The following is a 25,487-nucleotide window of genomic DNA, read 5'->3' on the forward strand; positions in this document are numbered from 1 at the left end:
GCCCCCCCCCCCAAAAAAAGGAATTTTCAGGAAGTGATAACAAAGTGCATCCATATTTAAATTCTTACACATGCTTTTTTATCCTTTGAACCATTACTGTTATCTAGGTTTGTGATTTTATTTATTTCTGACAGGCCACAGTTGCTGGTTTGGAAGGATCCGGTGATATTGTATCTGTTTCCTGCACAGAAAATGAAATATTTTTCTTAAAGGGAGATAGGAACATTATAAGAATTTCGAGCAGACCTGAAGGACTAGCATCAATAGGTTTGTATTTCTCATTAAATGCACCATGTGTGATGGGAAGTGCTTCTCTCTGTGGCATGCAGTTTATAGTTATAAAATTGACCATTATTCTGCCAGTTAAGTCATTGCAGTTTATTTATAGAAGAAGATGTTTGGAGTCTTCATCTTATTCTGAAAATAATATTCACAATACTTTTTTAAAAAATATCTTTATTTATTTTTTAGTTGTAGTTGGATACAATACCTTTATTTTATTAATTTTATATGTGGTTCTAAGGATTGAACCTAGGGCCTCACACGTGCTAGGCAAGCACTCTTCTGCTGAGCCCCAGCCCCAACCCCATAATACTTTAATGAGAAATTAGCTATGTAAGGCTTAGGTTAGACCATCTCACGTTTGGAGGCCTTGTCCTCCTGGTGTGCAGATAGGAAGTTTGGGTGAGTAGAAAGGAAAAATCAAAAACCACTTGATTGTCCTGGTGTGGTGGCATACACATATCACCACAGTTACTTGGGAGGCCGAGGCAGGAGGATCTCAAGTTCAAGGCCAGCCTTGGCAACTTAGCAAGAGCCTGTCAAAAAAAAAATTTTTTTTAACGGGTTGTGGACTATCTTAGTGGTGGCTTGTTTGCCTAGCATGTTTAAGGCTCTGAATTCATTGCCCAGTAGCACACACCTATGAATTTAGAATTCCTAGAATTCTGTGTGTTCCTATAAATTTAGAATTGCTCAGTTCTTTGGTAGGCAGGAACCTTGCTTCCCTCTGTGGCAGCTGTTATTTAGGCTGGCAAACTGGAATAAGTACACATTGACCTGGATGATCATTATTGACTTGAACTCTTCTTTCTCAGTGAGAGATGGTCTGGAGATATCAGGATGCTCGGAGCATGCCCACATGCAGCATCTGGAGAAGCCACTGGGGGCCACAGCTTCCCAGACGAGGCTCAGAGGCTCTTCCGCGGCCAGCTCGGTAGCCAGTGAGCCTCGTAGCAGAAGTAGTTCACTCAACTCCACTGACAGCAGCTTTGGGCTGCTGGCCCCTGGGGGCCAGGTAGTCCCGGAATCAGGCAAGGGCAACCAACCCTCCTCACAGAGATTCAGTGTCATCAGCTCGGAAGACTTTGAGCAGGAGCTTATTGTGAAACCTATCAAAGTGAAGAAGAAGAAGAAGAAGAAGAGGACAGGTACCAACTCATGTAGCCCCCATGGGGCAGTCTGACCACACCCATTGGGAAGGGGCACATCTCCCCGTGTAGGAGTGTTGCTGCTTACTGAATGAGCACTTGCCCACTCAGAGAAAAGCAGAAAAGGTCTTCAGAAAACAAATGCCCTCCTCCCCAGAGGAGTTGAACTGTATAGTAGTTCACACATTAGCCAAGAAACGTGACTGCAGGCTGTGGCAACAGGGCTCTGGTTGGTGTGCTCACACCCTGCTTCAAGGGTCTGGGTTTTGTTCTTTTCCATATTTAAGTTACAGTATTGACTTATTCATGTAGATCATTTGTTAGATGAGAGAGTCGACAATCATGGATGCAAAGTCGTGGAACAGGAAGCTCTGTGCCGGTGTGGTGATGGGACATTACGTATACATTCAGTGTTGGATGCTGCAAATGCGGGTTTTCACGTTGAACTTTTTATTGCTGGTACCATTTGAGCCTGCCTAGCTCAAGGTCACTGCAGTATTAAAGGAAAATGTTACCAAATTTCTAAGCATTTTAATAATTGTTAAAATTGGTGCGTGAGCAAGTTGTGTCACCCAGTTGAACACACCTCTTTGTTCCCTCCCAACTTTCTGCTTAGCATTTCTTGGGCTTCAGAGCCCATTGGTGAGTATGGTATTGTGCCCATATAAAACATCCCGCGTTGGAATAGTTTGTACTTAAGGGCTTTATTCTTCACTAACTAAATATCCTTCACATTTAAATTGTGGGGTCTTTTCTTGAACTAAAAATGTGTTTTATAAGTAGTCTCTCGCTGTCAATGTAGAGTCATGTCTTTATGTGGAATCAACCCTTATTTTGAATGTTCTCATTTTAAATTAGAAGGTGGAAGCAGGAATGCCTGTCACAGTTCCCTTGAATCGACTCCCTGCTCTGAGTGTCCTGGTGATAGTCCCCTGTCTTTGAACACCGACCTGCTGTCCTTGACTTCAAGTGTTCTGGGCAGTAGCGTGGATCAGTTAAGCACAGAGTCTCCTGACCAGGAAAGCAGCCTCAGTGCTGAAGTGAACACCATCCTTCAGGGAAGTACTGACCCTGAAGCATTTAGTGTCCTGGAAGTGCCTGAGTCTGCCCCTGATGTGCTGGGTGAAGGAAATGACTTTAGGACTGAAGTCCCTCCGTGTAACAGTGCACAGGAGACACATCTGCTTAATGGGGTACTGGACTTGCCCTTGCTCCCAAGGGAAGATGTGGAAGATGGTGAGATCACAGGCCTCAAAGCAGAGCCTGTTCCTGTGGAGGATGCCCTGAAGCACGAAGAGACACCCTCCCGAGAACAGGGCAGTGTTGTTGAGGCACTTGAGCTACAAGACATGGAGGCTGAAGCTCCCCACAGCACTTCTGAAGCCCCTCTCCCGGACTCACCCGTGCTGCATTCCATCCCCTGCTGGGCCCCCAGTGCTGAGCAGTGGCTTCCTGGGACTAGAGCTGATGAAGACTACACTGTAGAGGCCAGCAGCAAAGAGGACAGCCTAACCCACCTGGGAGCTCCTGGCTCCCTTGGCCCACATCCCTGGCGTGTTGTTACTGATGATGACACAGGTCAGAAAGTAACCCCTGCTTCTGAATGTGACATGTGGAGGGTGGGAGGACAGTTGACTCCTCTGGTCCCTGCCTTAGTGGCCAGCACTCATGAGCCTTCTCGGGATCAAGCTTTGACGTCCAGTGACGAGGAGGACATCTATGCTCACGGGCTCCCATCTTCATCCTCAGAGACTAGTGTGACAGAGCTCAGAGCCAGTCACTCCCTACAGGACCTGAGCCGGCCAGGTGCAGATGACGCCACACTGCTCAAGTTGGACCAGGTGTGTGACACAGGCATGGGGGCTTAATTATACCTGCTTTTCATTTTGAAGAGATGTGGAAAAAAAATTATATTCCTACTGCAAAATGTGCAGGCCAAATATGTTTCTTTTGTTTTGCTTTTTTTTGTGGGGGAGGGTGTCTGTTTATTTCACAGTACTGGGGATCAAACCCAAGGCCTGGTGCACCCTAGACAGGTGCTCTACCATTGAGCTACATGCCCAGCCCAGGCCAAAGGTATTTTAAAGATTGGATTTGGGGGGTTTGCAGCACAGAGACTTTGAATGGCCTGAACTGCTTCTGCCCTGCTCAGTGACCCACTGCCTACAGAAGCAGCATCTTGCTATCTATTCCCACCCAGCAAGGCCAGGGCAACATGTTCACTTAGTGTTAGCCTGGGGCCTTCTCAGAAATCACTGGGCAGAGCAATGTTTGCTGTGGTGTGGAAAGCCTCTGGAGGTCAAAGATGGGGTGCTCCCTACCCTCCACAGTCAGATACCTCCTAGACACCATCAGCAGGGACTGCAGCTATTTGCAGAACTGCTGTCTCTCAATCTCCAGGCAGTGGCCCCAAAACTCCCCAGCATGCTGTGCAGAAACCAGCTTTGGTATAGTTAGACTCCTGTGGGCCTACAGCCCCTCTAATTAAGAGGTACTTATTAACTGCTGTTGGGCATTTTATATTAAAAAGTGATTTTTTTAAGTGCTTACTTTCCTTAGCAAGTAATCACCATTAGAAGTATAAAAGCATTTGGTTTCAAAACTAACATTTCCTATAACTGTGGCTATGAGATGTAGCTGGCGGCTGGCTATTCACTTAGAGCCATGGGGGCTTTCCCCACGTTTCCACTGGGTTCTCAAGTGCTAATAGTGTGTGACTTTTGTCAGCTCTCATCATATACAGAGACTTTGTTGAGCCCTTTACAAGTTAACATACTTGCTTCTTAAAAAAAAAAAAAATGAACTAGCCAGTACAGTAGTGCACGCATGCCATCCCCGCGACTCGAGAGACTGAGCAAGAGAATCCCAAGTTCAAGGCCAGCCTCAGTAACTTGAACAGACCCTGTCTCAAAAAATAAAAAGAGCTGGGGATGTAGCTCAGTGTTAGATAGCCCCTGGTTCAATCCCCTGGTATCACAAAAAATAAAAATAAAATTTAAAAACTACAAAACAGGTACTATTGTCCCATTTAACAGAGGGAATTGAGGCTCAAAAGAGTCAAATTAGTTGTGTAAGATCACCTAGTAAATGGAAGGACAGAATGGGCCCCAGAACCCTCTCCCATCCTCTGTACTGTGAGGCCATCAGAGTGAAGTGTCTGTTTGCTTTGTGGAGACCAGGTGGGCCTCTCATTCGGCCCTCCCATGTGCATTTTTGAACCCACTGGTTCCCACATGCCCAGGCTGCCAGGCTGTGTTTGCTGGGGATATCACAGCACAGATGGTGGTTGTTGTGAATCCTGTCTCCTGGGCCTCAGAGTCTACAGAAGAGGCCAGGTCATGTCCAGATCTTCAGGGTCAAGTGGACTCAGTGAGGATGTCAAGTAGACAGGGCTGCAGGAAGGCCCATCAGGGCGTCAGCCAGGTAGACCTTGTTTGTGGGGCTGGTATAGGAAAGTCCTTACATAGGTGAGAGGGATCCTGGCATTCTGAGGACCCTCTCCCCTCCAAATCCCACCCCCCCTTGCCCTGAACCAGACAGCTGAAAAGCCAAGACATTCTGTGGGTATTTTATTGTGGGGAGAAGGGTCAGGAGCAAGGCTTGCCGTGGTGAGCAGAAGAAGAGGTGAACACCGTTCTCTCTGAAGTAGTTGACTTCCATATTGAGCATCTGTACTCAGTGAGTATATCAACTTCCTGTGCAGTTTTAGAAATTTGTTAAAGTACAAGGGATGTGTTTAGTTTTGATTTTTAAAAGAATCCTAGCAATGAAACCTTAGTGTACCAATTTCAGTTAGAATGCCTTGGCCAGGCCTTCACAGCCACCGCATATGCCACACCACATGTCTGAGGGTGGGAACAGTGCTTAGAAAGCTGGTGAAAAAGAGTGGAGAGCTGCTCCCCTGCGTACGCACAACAGGCAGACACACACAGTGGGTCTGCAGTGAGTGCTGATGTGCACCTCCTTGTAAAGTAGACTGAAGCCAGGGCCTTTCTCATGCCCAGGAAGAAGTTCAACCTGACCAGGTGTCACCCAGGGTTGCTAAGGGGTCTTATTCCAGATGTTCCTAAGTGGGAGTTCCAAAGAGAGCAGGGACCAGTCTCTGCGTGGCTTCACAAAGACCCTCTCAGCTGTATCATTTTGATGTTCTGCTCACTTTTCTCGTTGACAACAGTAGGATGGATACAGCGGTATCCCCTGCCTTGGAACTGACCCACTCTGTCCTTGTAAGTTTGCAGAGAGCTGGATGGGCTACTCGGGTCCTGGCTATGGCATACTCAGCTTGGCGGTCTCCGAGAAGTATATTTGGTGCCTGGACTACAAAGGCAGCCTGTTCTGCAGTGCACTGCCAGGCGCTGGGCTGCGCTGGCAGAAGTTTGAAGATGCGGTCCAGCAGGTGGCGGTCTCCCCTTCAGGTCGGCCTCCCGGCCCCAGCTCCCCAACTCCCCAATTCCCCAGCTCCCCAGCTCCCCAGCTCCCAGCTCTCAGGTGCAAACAGCTTAGCACACAAGTGCAGACTGACCTTTCCTAGCAGGCCTGAGAGGTGCTTCCTCCAAAGACTGAGAATTTCTTCCTTTGACATCAGTTAATAGTGCGATGGCTGTTCTGTTGAGCTTTTGTTTTTTTATTAATTGCAATGGCAACACATGAAGATATTTTAGTAAGCTATGTAAATAGTTCGAATTGAAGATTTTAAAAAGATATATTAATATACTATGTCCTTATAAAAATAAAGTGTATTTCTCTTCATCAGTGTCACTGAAAAGCAACTGAACTAAGGAAGACAGACCCGTGGATGTGTCGGATATGTCCAGTTTGGTGTTCTTTTTAAAGTTTGTCTCTAATGAGCTGTGTGCTCTGGGTGCACAGTCCACTCCCCAAGTGTACAAGGGAGGTCCTTTACTTTTCCATTGCCATGACCAGGTACCTTAGTAAATTCAGGCAGACACTCCCAAAAGAGGGTCTGCTAATTTGTTTTAATTTATTGGTTGATGCTAGGGATTGAACCCAGGGGCATTTTTACCACTGAGCTCCATCCCTGACCCTTTTGGTTTTTTATTTTGAGATGGGGTCTTGCTAAGTTGCTTAGGTCCTGGAATTATAGCGTGTTCCACCAAAATGACTCGGATTCGTTTTGCTTAATCCTGGCCATTTCTCTATGTATTCCAGTGTGGTGGGGTGAATGGAATGGAAGCAGATGGGTTTTGCCTTGAAGTGGGAGTCAGACAAGGCTCCTGTAACTTTACTCTGAACTTCTGTGTACTTTCCCTTGTCCCTGTCACCATTTTAAATACCAGTTTGTTTAGGGTTGTTTTGTTCGCTTTCTTTCACTCCTGGCTTGGAACTTACTCTGTGGAGACTGACTGAGAGAGCAGCCCCTCCACTAGCTGGTGCTGCCTCTTAACTGTTCTCCTGTTGCCTCTGGGTTCATTTCCCCAGCCACTTAGAAACTTTGGTTTTCTCCTGTTCACATTAATTATTTTGTATCTCCCAGCTCTTCAGTTCCTTATTGCTCTGGTTGGAGCTCCCCATTTCTGTTGAGATTAATGTTGTCAACTGAGATGTCCTTCAGGGCCCATATCTTTGAGGGGTACTAGGGCCCCCATGCTGTGTGGTGTTGGGGAGTACCCAGGCCTAGCCACCTGACAGAACCCCTGCTCCAGCCCAGCTTGCTCTCAGCCGGTGGTTCCTCACCTTGCCTGCCTTGTCCGGTACCGCTCCTCCATCTGGAGGGCCTGTCTGCATCCTTCCAATATACAGCTCCTCCTTCCTCTCTTCCTCAGAATCCCCTTCAATGCGTCTTTTTTGTGCATGTCTTCCATTTAGCCGGCCCAGAAGTGGTCCCTCCCTCTGAATCCCTGAAGGCAGGATATCTATCAGGGTACTTCCTCCGTCCAGGCTACAGGGTGTCTTTCTCTGCCCTGTGAGATGCTCAGCTCCACATGCATGTCATGGTTCTCCCCTCATCTCCAGGCTTTAGACCAGCCTATAAGGTGGGAGGTGATCCCATTTCACAGATAAGGAAATTGAGGCTTGGAGACATCCAGGACTTGATGCCCAGAGACACAGCTGGCAGGCGGTGGCCAAGGGTTCAAGCCTCAGCATGGTTGGCTGGAACCAACAGGATGTGAGTTAGAAATCTCTCCCTTACAGGACCCAGAGTACAGGTTTTTGTTTAGGGAAATTCTAGTATTTATTGGATGGTGAGTAGGATTCTTATTTCCACAGGAGCCCTTCTCTGGAAAATTGAGCAGAAATCTAACCGTGCTTTTGCTTGTGGAAAAGTCACCATCAAGGGGAAGCGGCACTGGTATGAAGCCCTGCCCCAGGCAGTGTTTGTGGCCCTGAGTGATGACACGGCCTGGATCATCAGAACCAACGGAGACCTGTACCTACAGACAGGTGACCGAGGGCTTGTTTAGCACCTCCGCTTCTTGAGTGCCTGCTTTGTTAGTAACACATAGTTCAGAAGCTCACCACCCGTTTACACACAAAAAAAAAACTTTTAGGAGTTTGCCATTTCCTGATATTGACACAGATTTGGGACAAATTGAGGGGGTTTTTAGCGAGATACAAAAGCAGAATCTTCTTGTGGCTAACCATTGCAGATCACATATCCTGTGATATCCAATCTTTAGAGGGAAGAAAAACAAAGTAATGACTTTAGAGTCATCTCCCCCTTGAAGCTTGAGTGGCTGGATTTTTTCCAGCCAGGTCAAAGACTGGCTCTATGTGCTTATTTACATGTTGTCAGAGAAAAACAAGAAATACATGCTCTACATAGAAGTTCAGCTTGTCCTAGAAAACTCTTTAGTTTTAGGGAAACCTCCAGCTGCTAGGTGTGGCACAGTGGGACTTGTTTATTATAAACAAATTGCAATATGAGCGAGTGTTCATGTACTGTCAGCACAATGGGAAACGGTTTGCCAACAACATTGTGACATTGTGATCTCTTTTTTTTTTTTTTTAAGAGAGAGAGAGAGATAATTTTAATATTTATTTTTTAGTTTTCGGCCAGCACAACATCTTTGTTTGTATGTGGTGCTGGGGATCGAACCCGGGCCGCACGCATGCCAGGCGAGCGCGCTACTGCTTGAGCCACATCCCCAGCCCAACATTGTGATCTCTTGATACCTGTGAAGGACTTAGGGGCAGAGAAGTTATGTTCGGGTTGTCAAGAGGTTATATTGGATTTATGTAAAGATTAGTTTTCTAATCATTTAATATTGCTAGTTCCAAAAGCATGATTTATCTGTTGTGAACCATCAGCTGCGGGTGGTTCTTGAGATTGAAAGCTCTGGCTGGCTTGGCTCTCTCAGGTGTCCAGGAGCCTTGAGCACATGGTGGGCAGCCTCTCCAGCTTCAGGCCATTTCAGATCCTGCTCTCCAACCTAGTTCTTCCATCTTCCTTTAAGTGAAAATGGGTGTAGCAAGGCATAGACACATTTAGCTTCCAAAACTTTGGGATTGGGACGTGGGGAAGAGGTGATGCTTTTGGCCTGGGGATGAAGAGAAGATGACTCTTAGCCAGGAGTGCCAGCACAATTACCAGGGCAGTAATTTCTGATGAGCCCCAGCTGAACCTATGCATTAGCGCCTGTGGGTTGCCCAAGAATGTACAATGAGAAATCCTGCAAGTGACTCCCATCTGGGTAGTACTGTGGGTGCTTTTATGATCATAGCACTGAAACCTAATTGCAAGCTGAGGCTATTGAACACAAGGTTTTAGGTGATAGCTGTTCTGCCAGCTCCCTTAGGAGTGGCCTTTGAGCTCACTTAGGTTACAATTACGACAGACAACAGGAAGAGGGGAAGAGCCAGGGACAGGGAGTCAGGGAGGGAGCTCTGGCCCTGCTACAGACTTGCAGTGTGACTAACAGACCTCAGATTTCATCTGGGAAGTGAGGGGTTTGCATCTAGCACTGGTGAAAGCAGAGAAAAGGGGAGCTGCTTTGTTGGCTCGAGGCCCTGCAGCAGCTGAGGCCCGAAGGGGCACAGCCTTCCTAGTAAAAGAGACCTGCGAACTTTTTTTTTTTTTTTCCGGCACTTGGAATTGAACCCAGGGCTTTGTGCATGCCGGGCAAGTGCTCTACCTTTGAACTTCATCTCCAGTCCATTTTTATTTTTAAATTTTGTTTTATTTTTTTAAAAATTTGTTTTTGCAGTACTGGGAAATGAACCCAGGGTCTCACACAAGTTAAGCAGACACTCTGCCACTGAGGTCCACCCTCTGCCCTTGTGTTTTTATTTCAAGACAGGAACTCACTAAGATGCCCAGGCTGAACTTGAACTTGTGATCCTCCTGCTGCAGACTCCCACATAGTTGGGATTACAAACATGCACCACCACACCTGGCTTCTCCAGAACATCTAAAGTTACCTTGGGACAGCAGAGAATTCTGAATTACAATCCTTTAGTTCCAAAGAGTATTTAAAATTGCCTTAGACACATGTCATGTTGAAGCAAAATTTAACTACTTTTTGTTGGCTAAACCTTCAAAATAAAGGCACTCATTATGAAAGAATATGGCAAAGTACTAGAAAAGAAAAATATGCAAACATCAGATTCATGGTAGAGTGTGAAGTACTGATGTTGCATCCTTAGGCCCTCTGTTCCCTTTTGTTGGCAGGTCTCAGCGTGGATCGCCCCTGTGCCCGAGCCGTGAAGGTCGACTGTCCTTACCCACTGTCCCAGATCACAGCCCGGAACAGTGTGGTGTGGGCACTGACAGAACAGAGGGCCCTCCTGTACCGGGAGGGCGTGAGCAGCTTCTGTCCAGAAGGGGAGCAGTGGAAGTGTGACATTGTCAGGTAAGGCCAGGCACTGTTTTTGTCCTCTCCTGTGTTCTCCTCAGCGTGACTCTCCACAAGCCACTCATGCAGGTCTTTCTGGGCAGAGCCAACCCCTAAAGGTCTCATGATGATAGACTTCTCTTGAGTTGTCAGAGTTAACTTCGAAAGCCTGGTCTGGGGACACTCTTTGCCTGCCTCTGCCAGCAGACAGGGCATCAAGTTGGAGCTGTTTTTAAAATGCTGCTGCCCTGTGTTACCCTGAGCCTCAAAGTCATAAGTCTCTCGTGGTCATCTCCATTCAGAACTGCCTGTTAGGCAGATGGTTTCTGTTCAGTCTACAATGGCTTAGGTCCAGATACTTTGTTGTATTTTCATTCTAGTCAATTGAAATTTAGTCCTTAGGAATAATCAGACCAGGACAGTCTTGATTTGAATTTAGGCAGCCAGTGAACCTTCAGGGAGCAGTGCTGTGAGCCAGGATGGCTGAGACGTGGCTCTGCCATCATCAGCTGCCAGTCCAGTGGTGAGCCACATAATAGTGGACACCAGTTAGTCCAGAGGGTCTTTGATGGGATGTGGAGTGCATGGTGCCAAGGAACTGTTGACTGCCTGCAGAGGCTGGGAGGCAGTATGCCACTAGAAGCAGTAGCTGAGCCTCAAAGCTGTCATGAACGTGCCCAGAAGGAGGAAGAAATAAACCCTGCATAGAGGGCAGCATCTACCTGGGGCCGGCTGCATGACATCACTGGGCCCATGAGGGAGTTCGCGGTAGATTACTAGGGGAGGAGAGGGTAGTGATGGGGATGCTTTTGGCCTGGGATGACGTCAGCACCCACTCACACTTGTCTTAGGTAGCTGTCTCTCCATAGCTTTCCCCACCATTCTGGCTCTTGAACAACTACTGCACATCTGGACAGTTTCTGTTGCACAGTTGTGTAACTCACTCACACCTAGCAGGGGCATGTTTCTTCTTCATGCAAGCCCACCAGGACAGACGCAGTGGGGCGGCGCTGACTCTGGGGACTGAATCTCGTGTTCTCTTGCTCATTTTTAGTGAAAAGCAAGCTTTGGAGCCTGTCTGCATAACTCTCGGGGATCAGCACACCTTGTGGGCTCTGGACATTCGTGGAAAGCTATGGTTCAGAACTGGCGTGGTTCCCAAGAAGCCGCAAGGAGATGACAGCCACTGGTGGCAAGTAGGTGCTCTGGGCTTGGCCAAGGGCTCCGCTTCCTTTCTTCCTCCCCTCATCCTTAGGAGGCTGGATTATATGAACAGTACTCACTCTTGCTGTTGTGGGCCAGACACTTGGATTTGAGCACATGTGAGACACAAGGACTTGTCATCAGGGGTAACTCACCATGCTTTCCTTGTTTAAGTAATGCAGATTTTATTTGTTTATTTATTTAGACATTCATCATTATAAGCTAAGTAAACCCAGTGGCAGCCATCTGAAGACCTAGGTAATAGTGATGTTTAATTTGGAACAAATATACTACGAAAAGAGAAACCCAACCCACAGTTAAAATCCATCTGTTAACAATTGCTTAAAAGACCTCTTAAGTCAGTGATGTTTCAACAGAGAAAGGAGAGTTTCCCACATGCTCCTTGACAGGAGGATGCTGTGAGAAGCCAGAGGGAGTAGTCAAGCAGCACCCACTTTCCCCCTTAATAGCTTCATTTCCCAGTCTTCTCTGCGGTCATGAGGTAGCCCTGACAGTTGGGAGATACGTTACATCTTATAGTTGGGTGGGCTTGTTTGTTTCTGGGGATGGAACCCAGAGCCATATGCATTCTAGACTCTACCACTCTACCACTGATCCACACCTCCAACCCCTTTTTATTTTGAGACAGGTCTCACTAAGTTCCCCAGGCTGGCCTTGAACTTGTGATCCTCCTGTGTCAGCTTCTGAGTCCCTGGGACGACAAGCATTTCCCACCACACCCAGCTCGATGCCTTCCGTTTTATGTCTCTGTGTCTCTGTTGGTTCGGGTTTTATTGTCTCCTCAGATCTGCCTTGTTGAGGTGTGCCATGCACTGTCTGCTCTGCCAGATGAGAACTTGAGAAAATAAGTCACATTTGCTCCTTGATAAACATGTATATTGCATATATCTGTCTCTAATGGGATATTCTAGGTAATATTTATAAAGTTATGTGATTTTAAAATACCTTCTGTGTACTTATAACCATATACAGATACACACATGTATATGCACATCTATATGTGTACTAAATATATATATGGTTTGTGTTTTGGGGGTACCAGGTTCCTTTATTTGAAGAAATACAAATTAAAGCACTTACATGGATGCTTTGGTACAACTTATAGAAAAGGTAAAGGTACCCCAACATGCATACACTGCCTTGGTGACCAGAAAAGTCATTCCATGACTGTGGGGGGTCAGCCTGAGGCTTAGCTCTCATCATCACTGCCTTCGTGGCTGTGCTTGTCGAAGAGATTCTGCCATGCCTCCTTCTGGGGCTGCCATCTTGCACAAGTTGTCTTCATGGGCACCCGATTCTTTGATTTCACCTGCTCACACAAGTGATGAGTCTCTATGCAATTGTGCAAGTGGAGGTCGTTTTTGTCATGGCCACCTCATGCAGTTCCAGGGTTCCACTCTTCCCATTTAGAGAACATCCTATTACATTCAGCCCCACCCCCCAGTCGAGATGGTCTGGTTTCTTGCCCTGCCCCCTCCCCTCATGAGACTGGTGAAGAACATGTTTGGCAAAGTTCTTCAGAGCCACATCATCACAGAGTAGTAAGACATGGACAAGTCGGCACAGGAAGCAGTTGACAATGGCCTCCCAGTCCTGGGGTAGTTCTGATGTGTCTGCAGGGAGGTGGCTGAGGAGAGGTGTGGAGGCCTGGGGTGGTGAGGGCACTGAGGAGGTAGTGAAGGGCTGCTGGCTCAACAGTGGGTTCTGTACAAGCACTGTCAAAGCAGGAGACGACTGTGCCACTTCACAAAGAAGAGCTGGCTAAAATCTGTTTTTTAAGTAGCATAAAGAAAGCTGTGGGCTGGGGTTGTGGCTCAGTGGTAGAGCGCTCGCCTAGCACAGGCGAGGCCCTGGGTTCAATCCTCAGCACCACATAAAAATAAATAAATAAAGGTATTGTGTCCACCTACAACTAAAAAAAAAAAAAAGAAGAATATTTTAAAAAAATGGACTGGGGTTATGGCTCAGTGGCAGAGCACTTGCCTGGCATGTGTGAGGCCCTGGTTCAATCCTTAGCACCACATATAAATAAATAAAGTGAAAAATCCATTGGCAACTAAAAAATATTAAAAAAAAAAAAAAAGAAAGAAAGAAAGCTAGAGGTGAGGCGTGGTGGCACATGCCTGTAATCCCAGCGGCTCAGGAGTCTGAGGCAGTAGGATTGTGAGTTCAAAGCCAGCCTCAGCAAAAACAAGGCTGCTAAGCAAATCAGTGAGACCCTGTCTCTAAATAAAATATAAAATGGGGCTGGGGATGTGGCTCAGTGGTCCAGTGCCCCTGAGTTCAATCCCAGGTACCCCCTGCAAAAAAAAAAAAAAAGAAAGAAAGAAAGAAAGAAAGCCAGATCTCACCGGGGATATACAATGCTTGCCTTACATATGTAAAGCCCTGGATTCAATCTCTAGCACCACCAAAAAAGAAAAATTCATTTTCAGAAAGGTAGATCTCATTTCATCATAATATTTATAATATTACCTTCAGAGAAATTTTATTTGACAGAACCATTTTGAGACACTTTGCAGCAGAGTTATTTTAAATACTATAAGATTGATTTATTGTAGCCAGTGTTTAGCTGCTAAATTTTTCCATTCTCTTGTGATCTGCATTCTGCTTTTTTTGCACATCTTGAGTGCTGGGGATGAGTCTGACATATTTAACGGATACCCTTGGCAGTGTCTTTACTCCCCAGGTCGGGTGAGTGTCATGCGCAGCAGTGCAGGCCCTTAGCCAGGACTCTGCTGTCTGCCACTCAGCAGCATGGCTGCCAGCCTCAGGGCTGCAGCACCTGCGTCCTGCCACTCACTCCAGAGCACTCTGATGCAGATGGCACAGCCATGCAGGAGAGAGCTTACAGAGTTTTGAATGTGGCAGCAGCTCTGCAGCAGGGTCTGAACCCCGTGTGGTTAAAACTGTATCAGGGCCCGGGGTTGTGGCTCAGTGGTAGAGCATTTGCCTAGCATTTGTAAGACACTGGGTTCAATCCTCAGCACCATATAAAAAAACAAACAAACAAACAAAAAAACCAATCTGTGTCAACTTGAGTTAGGACAGCTCTCATAGCCACCCTAGTCCTTTCACAGACAAGAAAGGATAGTATGAGCCAGGCATGGTGGTGCACACCTGTGATCCCAGCGGCTCTGGAGGCTGAGGCAGGAGGATTACAAGTTCAAATCCAGCATCAGTAGGGAGACCTGTTTCAAAATTTAAAAATTAAAAAAGGGCTGGTAAAGCCTGGATGTAATCCCTGGAATCGAAAAAAAGAAGTAGTGTGTGTTGTATTTTCTTTTTGTTTGTTAATTTTTTTTTTAATATTTATTTTTAGTTTTCGGTGGACACAACATCTTTGTTTGTATGTGGTGCTGAGGATCGAACCCGGGCCACATGCATGCCAGGCGAGCGCGCTACCACTTGAGCCACATCCCCAGCCCCTTTTGTTTGTTAATTTTTAAGTTTCCTTTAATAAGTAACATCACTCTCAGCATTCATTTTGCGTGACTCCTAGAGGGAGTGAGCATCTGTGCAGGAGTGGATCTCTGTAACTGAACCCAACCTGCAGAACTATGAGAGAAAGTCATGCAGTCATAAAGAACTCACTTTCAGTCACAGCCACCCAACAAGGGAGAAGTCCCCTCAGGGGAAGTGATTGCCTAGAAAAGCATCTCCAGAGGTGTCTGTGCAGATGCTTTCCAGGAATGTTATGGAAGCAAGTTCTGCCTCTGAGCCAGGAGACTTGTAGGTGCCCAGAGGTATCCTGGTTTATGCTGGTGGCTTAGCGTGAATGTTGGTAGTCCTGGTTTAAGACATAAATTACTTCATCCTCTTACTTATAATACTTTTTAAATTCATTATTAGTCTAAATGTTGTATATTATTGTCTATTGGCAACATCTGAATTTAAAAGCAAAATTGTTCTTGCTCATTTTCATTAGAATAAATGACTTAGAATGAGTGGGAAGGAATGCTGTTTCATCACAAAAATAATACACCCTAGTAACTGATCCAAGTAATATGGAAGTATGTAAAATACAATGGAAACATTTTCTTCCACCACTTTCTTTTTATTCTTTCTAGTTACAAATAACATTAAGATACCTTTTGACCTAATCAAAAAAGCATGGAGGGCTGGGGCTGGGGCTCAGTGGCAGAGTGCTTGCCTAGCATGTGTGAGGCACTGGGTTCCATTCTCAGCACCGCGTATCAATAAATAAAATAAAGGTCCACTGACAATTAAAAAAATTGGAATATAATTTGCTCTAATTCAGTCCCCAGCACTTTCTCCCTCCCCTTCTCCCTCCACCCTACTGATCTTTCTAATTTATTTATAGGTTTTTTTGGTTTTGTTTCGTTTTGTTTTTTAGTTAGTGTCCTCCACCACTTTCAATCCCACCCTGAAGCAGTGGCAGTTAGTAGCTTGTTGTTCCACACTCCCAGCCCTCTCACAGACCCCGTATGCACGTGTGTGTTTGGGTGCCTGGCCATCATTACTGGAGATGCAGATGTGCGGATGTGGCAGAACCTTGCTTGGCGGCAGAGCATGTGCTGGCGACTGCGCTGACACAGGTCTTTGCTCTTCTGCCCCTTCCAGGTGAGCATCACGGACTACGTGGTGTTTGACCAGTGCAGCTTATTCCAGACGATTATCCAGGCCACACACTCGGTGGCCACAGCAGCCCAGGCGCCTGTAGAAAAGGTAGCAGACAAACTGCGCCTGGCATTTTGGTCTCAGCAGCTTCAGTGCCAGCCCAGCCTGCTGGGAGTTAACCACAGTGGCGTCTGGATCTGCGCAGGCAAGAATGAGTTCCACGTGGCCAAAGGAAGTCTCATAGGTGGGCAGATCACTTTGTTTTCAGATTGGCTTGATAGGCAGCTCCAGTTTATTTTATCTAATTAATTAATTTTTTTGTGTGGTGCAGGGATCAAACCCAGAGCCTCCTGCAGAAAAGCTTTTAGATTCCATCTTGAAAGGTAGTGCAGCACCAATGGCATGGAGCTTCTGGCATGGGGGCACTCTGCCTCGTTGATCACCGCTCCCCCGTGTTCTGTTTTCAGTGTGTCATTCCTAAAACTTGGACCCATTTTCTAGACATTGTATAATCAGTTTCCTCTTGTAACCTATTGTGATATAAGAAAAGCAAATGGTGCCCATTTTTATGTTAATAATTTCACATTTAAAGGGAAACATCTATCCAAGCCCACAGAGCCTAGTAGTGAGAATGGTCCATTTCCTGGAGGGAAATTATCACTCCTATAGGACATACAAGGTACCAGCCAGATCTGTGAGTGAACCCTTTCTTAATAAATTTGCTCTAGCTCCTCCCCCGTTGATCTCCCTGGGCCTCTGCAGACAAGATGGGGCCCAGACTGACCATGTTCATGGAAATGCCCTGGCTCAGACTGTTTAATCCCAGGACAATAGAATCAGCTGTAAGTGGTTTTGTGGGCAGCTATAGTCTAGAACTAAAACTCTGAAATGTTTTCATCTTTTTCTTTCTTTAATTCATTATTTATTCTTTCCAGGCACTTATTGGAATAATGTCGTTCCCCGGGGGACAGCTTCTGCAACCAAATGGGCCTTTGTGTTGGCTTCTGCTGCTCCCACCAAGGAAGGTGGGTCAGCCTGTAGAGAAATATAGTGCATGGTTTGGTATGAAAAAGTTCAGACTATAGTCTGACCATAGCCCAGTGGGTGAGGAGATGCAGCCATGCAGTTCTTGAAACAGAGGATATGACAGTGTCTCAAGCCAGTAGCCCTGGTAAGTGAACCAAGGGTCTGTGCTGGATAACCTGCTCAGAAGAGCCTCCAGGGGGTGGTCAAGGTGGCTGAGACTGATGCAGAGTGTCTTTGTGAAGGAGAGACTGTGCAGTGTGGTCACAAGGGCTGGTAGCAGGTCACCCAGCAGCAAATTTCAGGGGCCATAGCTTCTTTGGGCACCTTCCCCATTTGCCCTGGATAATTCTTATGTTACCTCTAGCAGCCTCTGTCTACCCTGAGTACCACACTCGTGCCCCAATGAAGGGCACAACTCCTGCCACTTTGTGTCTGTGCAGAACCCATGGCCCCTCACAAAACATGGCTTTGGAGTCAGGAGAAACGGTGCTGCTACCAGATAGCTGGGAGCCCCAGCAGTTAGGTGACGTGTCAGGGCCTCCTCCCAGGGTTGCACTTTGGGTCAGCAAGAAAACACCATAAGTCTATGAATAAGGAGGAAGCAGCGTACTTAGTTCAAGCCATCAGTCTCCAGCATGTGGGTCACTTGGTCAGTATAATTCGTGCTTACTCACTAGCTTGCTCTGGTCACAGTTCTGCCAGAAATCTCTGAAAATGTTAAGTTGTTCCTGGGTTGGCACAGATTCACTGGGCACAGTGACTGACCTGAGCTGATGGGTGGCAGCTTTCAGTCTCTACTGACCCTCTCCTCATGATGTCATGGGTGTGCTGCAGGCACATTGTCACACTTCCCCGGGAGCTGCCTGGCTCTTCTGCAACTGTTGCACAGACATATGGCAGGCCTTCCCTCAGGTTTTCAAAATTCAATAAATGATCAAACCCCAAAACAAATCTCACCACAGGTTTTAAATAATACTCCACTTTCATACTGTGACTAAGGGTTTAACTTCTTCAGGGATTATTTGCATTTTAAACAGAATCTAAAATCTCACTGAAATGGTAGAGGGACTGAAGGGTCATTTTGAGGCAAGGCTGGAAGGAGGAGATTTCCAGCTTTCCAGGTCTTGTCCTGCTTGGTTAGTAGAAGGGTGGGGACAGCACCTTGGTGCTCTCCTCCTGCAGAACTGCTGCTCCCACTTCTGCAGGGGACTGATGCTGATGCTTTCGGAAAGGTCCTTCCTCTTGGTAAGGTCTGACAGTCTGTTTTTAAAGTCTGTGTTAAAGGCTTCCCAGCCTGATGTAAACGGGAGCCACATTATAGCCTTCATAAAACCTTCTAAGTCCCACTTTCTTTCCATTTCTTTAAAATATCTGAGGCTTGATTTGGCTAACCAGCTGGTCATGGTGTTTTCTCTAACTTAAAGTACATGGAAGCCCCTGCCCTCCTGCCTGGGTGAGTATGGAGTATGAGCCAGCCAGCATCTGCGGACAGTGTCAGGTGTGTGTGCCTGAAGGTAAAGCTGCCTTGTGCATTGAGGGCAGGTGGCTTGTTGCAAACAGGGCACCGTCATAGACATGAACCTTTTCCACAGGAAGCTCTTTGTGGCTGTGCCAGAGCAGCAAGGATCTGTGCAGCATCAGCACCCAGAGCCCAGAGAGCCGCCCCTCCACAGTGCAGCTGCCCCCCGACGCTGAGATGAGAGCCTATGCTGCCTGCCGGGATGCGCTGTGGGCCTTGGACAGCCTCGGCCAGGTGTTTATCAGGACGCTATCCAAGAGCTGCCCCACAGGCATGCACTGGACAAGGCTGGACCTTTCCCAGCTAGGTATGACCGTCTTGTCAGTGTGCTTGCTGGATCCCGATTGCCTCAGGGCCCTGAATTTGCCTTGGGTGAATTCTTGGATGTGATTTTCAGGTGCTGGGTTTTAGGAGATTGGTTGGTCACTCTTCCGGATGAAATGGGCCTCTTGATTTTGTGAGGTGGTTCACCCGCTACCCTTAGGTATTCAGAAGTTGCTACTAAGAATTGCGTACAGCAGCACTGTTGGCGCAGTTGCCTCTGTCAGTCTGTCTGAACATGGGTTGTAGCTCTGTGACCTTCAAATCTGGAAAAGGGATGTGCCCTGTGCGTGGACCAATGGCACATTTGTCTGCGCCTCGACATCTGGGAGAGCACCCAGTGCAGAGGCTCTCAGCACGTGTCTAGGGTTCTCATACCCAGGGCAAGAAGATGTGCCACTAACTGCAGCTCTTCTCTGGGCCCAGGAGTTAGAGTAGGCCAAGTAGTACGGCACAGTTTGCAGATAGTTCATTCATAGTCCACGAAGTACTAAATAAGCCATGACATAAGATCATTCTCTAAGTAAATTCCTGACCAACTAGGAAGTTTGAGTGTGGTTTATATGAAGGTGGAGGCCACAGCAGATGGCTCCCAGGGTGGGGTGCCCTCCCCTGCAGCAAGGGCTCCTGCTGTTGTGCACCCACAACCAGTGTTCTGAATTGGACAAGTGTCCAGTGTCAAGAATACAACCACGGAGACTCACAAAAAAAGAGGATGAGGAAGGAAGTGAGCAAGCAGAGAGGCTGGCTGTCCCTCCTTGCCCAGGCCCTCCTATATGGCAGGGTCTCACTCTTCATAAAGTTGGTGTTGCCCTGAGCAAGCCTGGCCCAGCACAGAGCCACTCTCGCTTTTGGCACCAGGACTCCTACAGGCTGCTGGGTAGAGATCAGGCCCCTGAACCTAATCCGGCTGTTCCTGAAGCAAACCCTGCCACAGCTAGGGATTTTCCAGGGTATTGTGAGTATTTGTGCTTTGGGCTTTCTGGACTTACTGGTCACTTTCTGGCTTTCTGAGAGCCTTTGCCAGACAAGGCTGTAGCTGGTAGTGATCTGAACGCTGGTGCTGCTGTCTGCCCTGGGAAATCTCATCTGTCCAGAGACCCACTGGTCCTTAGCCCTTCTCTAGTCATCCTTACCAGGCCCATTGGGAGAGGTGCTAGTTCCTCTGGAGGTAGAGCTGGGGGAAGCCATGCTCATTTGCACACTTTGGGTCAGGAATGAAACTATTTCACCAACATCACCCCCACCTGGCTCCTCCAAGGGAAGGCCATCACACTGCAAAGGGGTGCACATCGAGGGGGCATCATGCAGGTGCCACGCCATTGCAGCCCACTCTGCCTGGGCCTTCCATCCCCACATGGCCCCTGCCTGCCCCTGGTTCAGTCTAGTCCTGCTAGCCGTGCTAGGGTGTTCCAGTCTCTGAGGTGTGCATTTGGGCTTCCTGGGAAAGTGACCACTCTTTGCAGAGGAGAATCCTAGGTTCAGCAGGATTGAGTCTCAACTTAGGAGGGAGAGGAAGCAAGAACAAGACAAGGACGGGATGCAGCTCAGCTGGTAGTGTGCTTGCCTCGCATGCACATGGCCCTGGGTTCAATCCTTAGCACCAAAAAAAAAAAAAAGACAAGCCTGAGTCTAGGATGTGTTGGCCCTGTGGTGTTTCATAGGTGCTCTCTGAGGGCTGGATGCGTGAATAGAAAGCAGGACATAGTGGCAGACACAGTGCCAGCTGTGTGCAGAGAGCTGGGCCCTAGGCAAGCTACTCTTCACCTTCAAAGATGACGCTGTCTCGTCTTTCTAATGGGAACAGGAGCCACCACCTCACCCCACACCACCCAGAGATGATCCAGCAAGAGTCCCATCTAAGTGTGAGCTTTCTTGGCATCACAACTTACTGGGGAACACTCTCAAGCCCTCAGTATTGGGCTGATCCTTGGACTGCTGGGTGCACAGTCAGATGGCTGGGCTTGCACCACTGGGCAAGCAGTTGATTCCAGCATCCTATGTTGAAAAGCTCTGCCATTTTTAGTCTATCTAGCTTTCAGCTTTAGATCTTATTCATTTATTAGGTTATTTGGTTGATGCTGGAATGACGAACAGACTCCTTGCACCACTTTTTCATAAACCTGAGGAGCACGGCAGTCTAGAGTCAGTAGATTTTCTGCTGGAGCAGGGCAGGGCAACAGGGCGCAGTGGGAGGGGTGCTGGCCTTCACCCGGCTGGCAGACCAGGGCACCAGGTGTCCTCTTACAAGGTCCACTCCAGGCATGTCTGTGCAGCCATGGGGAGAAGAGGTGGATCAGGAGAGCTTTGAAAACATTTGTTTAAGTTAGGGATTTCAGATTCTGAGGTGGGGTCAGTTCTCTGCCCAGGACCCCACATCTGATGTCCTTGGCAGGTGTCTTCAGGCAACATTGACTAGTGCAGCGTTGTCTGGTCAGCACTAATGTGCCTGGGCTACTCCTCTGGGATGAGCTGCGATGCAGCATTGTGCTATAAATGCCAGCCCTGGGGTGCCGTGGCAGTGAAGGGACCGTGGCCTTTTCAGGACCAACTCTGCCTTTGAGGATTCTGTTCAGTGTCAAACTGATCCTTCCCAAACTTGTTTGGTTTTTGTTCTTGTTGTTTTGTTTTGTTTTTTCTTTTTCTTTTTCTTTTTTTTTTTTTTTTAGAACAATACATTGTCTTTATTTTATTTTATTTTTTTAAAGAGAGAAAGAGAGNTTTTTTTTTTTTTTTTTTTTTTTTTTTTTTTTTTTTTTTTTTTTTTTAGAACAATACATTGTCTTTATTTTATTTTATTTTTTTAAAGAGAGAAAGAGAGACAGAATTTTTTAATATTTATTTTTTAGTTTTCGGCAGACACAACATCTTTGTTTGTATGTGGTGCTAAGGATCGAACCCAGGCCGCACGCACGCCAGGCGAGCGCGCTACTGCTTGAGCCACATCCCCAGCCCCTTGTTTTGTTTTTTCTGATTTCACTCTACTCCCACTGAATTCTGAAGGGAAGAGCAGAGTCCGGTCTGTCTGTTTGCTCATTTGCTTTGTACAGTGCTAGGGATCAAATCCAGGGCGGCATGCATGCTAGCCAAACATGCCACTGAGCCGTGCCCCCAGCTGGGCAGAGCCCTCTTGAGCAGTTTCTGCTTCACCACTGAACAGTCCAGCCAGCGGTGGTCGTTCCTTCTGCCTCAAAGACTCTCCCATGCTATCTGGCCCTCTCCTCCCATCCTCCCACAGTCACTATTGGAGCCCCCTCCTGACAGGACTGGAGGACTGCAGTATCCACCCAGAGCACCAAGTATGCCCACTTCCTCCCATGCGGCCAGCACTGTCTTCCTAAAACACAGTTCAGGTGGTGTTGCCCTCAGTGTCAAATGGCTCCACAGTGCCACCTGAATAAAGCTGTCATGGCTGAGATGGCACCCAAGCCCTCAAAATTGATCCTGACCTGCCCCGCCCAGCCTCTTGCCACTGCCCCGCTGACGCCCTCACTGTGAGCACTGCCTTGCCTGCTGTTGGCTTCTCTCTGGGGCCTAGAGTGCCCCTCCCTGGACTTTCCTGCCTTTGCCTCTTCCTTCAGGACTCAGCTGAGATTGCCACCTGACCCTGAACTTGCCTCAGTCGGGGTCCCCACCTTGACACTTCCCCACAGTGTTCCCTGAGCACTCTGCTGCTGCCTCTGGTGCCGCAGTCATTTGAGTCCACCTTGCTATTTTCGTTAGCCATCTGCTCATGGAAGACAGAGGCTTTGTAGGCAGGGACCAAATGCTTGACCACAGTATATACCCAGTAAGATTTTTAAATGGCAGAAAGTAGTATTTACAACTCCATTTCTAAGTAATTTTGGGTTATGCGATTTGATCCTGTATTTGGCCTTATACTGGTAATAAAAATAAAACACAGTACACATCTGTAATCCTAGCTCCTTGATAGGCTGAAGCAAAAAAGTCAAAAAATTGAGGCCACTCTGGACAGTTTAGTGACACCCTGTCTCTAAATTTTAATAAGGGGACTGGGGATGTGGCTCAGTTGATAGGGTGCTTGCCTAACGTTTGTGAGGCCCTGGGTTCAATCCCAAGCACCACAAAAATAATAATAATAATAATAATAATAATAATAAATTAATTAACCAACCCAGCTGAAATGCAGGTACAAGCTGCCATCACATGCGGTTAGTCTGGGGGTTAATGGGACTCCCACCTCTTGTGAAGGATCCCCACTTTTGCTCCAAGTTGCCCTCAGCCTGCCCAGGGCACAAGGCGAAAACAGCTGTCTGGAAAGACAATTTGCACATCCTCTTCTCTTTTTTGTATTTTTTAATTGTAGATGGACACAATACCTTTATATTATTTATTTATTTTTATGTGGTGCTGAGGATGGAACCCAATACCTCGTACCTACAAGTTGCTCAGCCACTGAGCCATAGCCACAGCCCCAGGCAGTGTCTTTCTGATGTCCACCCTTGCTCTGCTGCTTCACCACCTGGGTACCTGTAGGAGGGAAAAGCTGGAAGGGCACATGCTGCACTTCTGGAGTAAAGTGCCTCATCACTTCTGCTCATAGCCCATTACCGAACCAGTCACCATCCTAGTCACCACTGCTGCCCTGCTGGATTCTGGGGAATGTGAAGGAGCCCCAGAGGGTTTTGGGAGGGAGCAGGCTCTGGCACATATCCCTGTGGAACAGACTATGAATGTCATGCACTCTCTGAGAGGTAAAACCTGCAGAAAAACCCTCCATTAAACTTCTTTTTTCTTCCTGACTCTAGTGAAGAACAGGCTGGTCTGCACACCGCAGTACATATTCCAGCATGTTCACCTTGTCCTGTGGACTCTCTGTGTCCTCCTGGCAGTATTATTTACTGCCACCTGAGCACCTGGCCCAGTGCATTCCTGTTGTGTGTGATTAGCATACCAAGCTACTGCCTGGAGCTCCAGGGGCAGGTTGAAGGCTCGGTAGCTGGAATAGTCCCCCTAGGTGAGCTTATGGTTTACTGGCATCATGATGACCTGTGGCAAGCTTCCCATAGGGTAGCTGGTGTGTTGTGGTGCAATCTTGTGAGCCATCACCCATGCCAGTGTTGGCTGTGCAATAGGGGCACCGTCCTCAGGCTGCTAGGCCCCACCCAGCCCCAATGCTAGCTGGACTGGCCACACACCGTTTTACCATGCACTGAACTTAGAATGAGCTGTTGAATTAAGGTTTCACATAAAAGAAGTTAAGAAAATGAAAAATCAAGCCATAGGTTAGATTCACACTCCATGTATCTGGCAAAAAACTTGTATCCAGAATATAGAAAGACCTCCTCTATCTGTCTAATCAGAATACACTGTAATTAATTAAATGTGCAGAAGATTTGAATAAGCATTTTACAAAAGAAGATAGCCCACGTGCATAGTAGAAGATTCGGGGTGGGGGAGAGGGTTATGTGCGTGTGTTGCTGGGGATTGAACTCAGCGAGCTCTATCACTGAGCTGTATCTCCAGCCCTTTTTATGTTTTATCCTGAGACAATGTTTAGGTAAGTTGCCTAGGTTGGCCTCAACTTGGAATCTTCCTGCCTCAGCCTCAGCTGGGATTACAGGTGTGTGCCACTGCACCCAGCTCTCAACCTCTTGGTTGGTTAGCAGAGAAACATAAATTGAAGCTAAGACAAGACACAACTTCACCCCCACTAGAAGGCTGTGATGAAGAAGGTGCCAGAACCAAATGCTAGTGAGAGCACAGGCAACCAGAATTTGCACACTCTGCTAGTGGGCATGTAAAATGGTACTTACATTGGGAAAACTGGCCTTTTCTTTTAAAATGAGACGTTCATCCAACATATGGCCTAGCAACACCTAGATCATTTATTCAAGAAAAATACATGTTCACACACATAAACAAAAATCCACCTTCTACAAGAATAATTTTAGCAGTTCTATTTCTACCAGCAAAATGTGGATATAGCCAATGTCCACCACTAGGTGGATGGAGGAGCTAAGGTATGTATGTACATGGAGTGCCCTCAGCAGCAGAGCGAGGTGAGCAAGGCTGAGGCTCACTCACATTCTAGCACATACACTCCGGCTCTGCTTTTGTGAACTGCTAGGACAGACCACGCTTACCTCTGGTATAGAGATCTGTTTAGTGTGTCCAGGGCAGAGAACATTGACAGGAAGGGACCTTAGAGAACTTGGGGGTGATTAAAATGTTCCACATCTTGATGGTATAGGTTACTGGGGTTGTTTGTGGAAACAGATGGGACACAGATGCTGCATGTCTGTGTATTTTGTTGTGTGAAGCCTAAGAGGTCAGAAGTGACTGCTGTAGAGAAGTCAAGCTGACTCAAGTTCAAAGGGGGTCCAGCCTTGGCCTCCAGACTGAGTCACCTTCTAGACTGGCAATCCCAGGCAAACTTCTCTCTGTAAAAGTCTGGCTGGCCTCCTGCATGAACTTGGACAATAATAAGTGTGATCTTGGCTGTGAGGTTTGAAATGAGAGCCCATCCTGTAGTGGCTGTTCAGTAACTATTAGCAGTGGCACATTTTTGCCACATAAACTTTAATTTTCTTTCTTTCTTTTCTTTTCTTTTTTTTTTTTTTTTTTTTTTTT

General features: G+C 47.2%; 1 protein-coding gene across 4 annotated transcripts in view; it reads left to right on the forward strand.

The window, feature by feature from the left end:
* The window catches only part of Tecpr2 (tectonin beta-propeller repeat containing 2), an 82,393-nt gene that overhangs the window by 29,964 nt on the left and 26,942 nt on the right, over positions 1–25,487 (forward strand). For 2 of the 4 annotated variants that reach the window (XM_048799372.1, XM_015495908.2), the window contains 10 exons: positions 135–267; positions 1,098–1,430; positions 2,289–3,271; positions 5,662–5,845; positions 7,659–7,832; positions 10,060–10,240; positions 11,277–11,418; positions 16,031–16,271; positions 16,963–17,052; positions 18,646–18,879. In XM_048799372.1, coding sequence (XP_048655329.1) covers positions 135–267; positions 1,098–1,430; positions 2,289–3,271; positions 5,662–5,845; positions 7,659–7,832; positions 10,060–10,240; positions 11,277–11,418; positions 16,031–16,271; positions 16,963–17,052; positions 18,646–18,879 — 2,695 coding nt within the window. Of the gene's footprint in view, positions 1–134; positions 268–1,097; positions 1,431–2,288; positions 3,272–5,661; positions 5,846–7,658; positions 7,833–10,059; positions 10,241–11,276; positions 11,419–16,030; positions 16,272–16,962; positions 17,053–18,477; positions 18,552–18,645; positions 18,880–25,487 lie in introns of all 4 variants that reach the window. The other 2 variants (XR_007346025.1, XM_015495913.2) reach the window with 2 other exon arrangements.

The sequence above is a fragment of the Marmota marmota genome, unplaced genomic scaffold (genome assembly GCF_001458135.2).
Source record: "Marmota marmota marmota unplaced genomic scaffold, marMar, whole genome shotgun sequence".
In the NCBI taxonomy this organism is placed as follows: domain Eukaryota; kingdom Metazoa; phylum Chordata; class Mammalia; order Rodentia; family Sciuridae; genus Marmota; species Marmota marmota.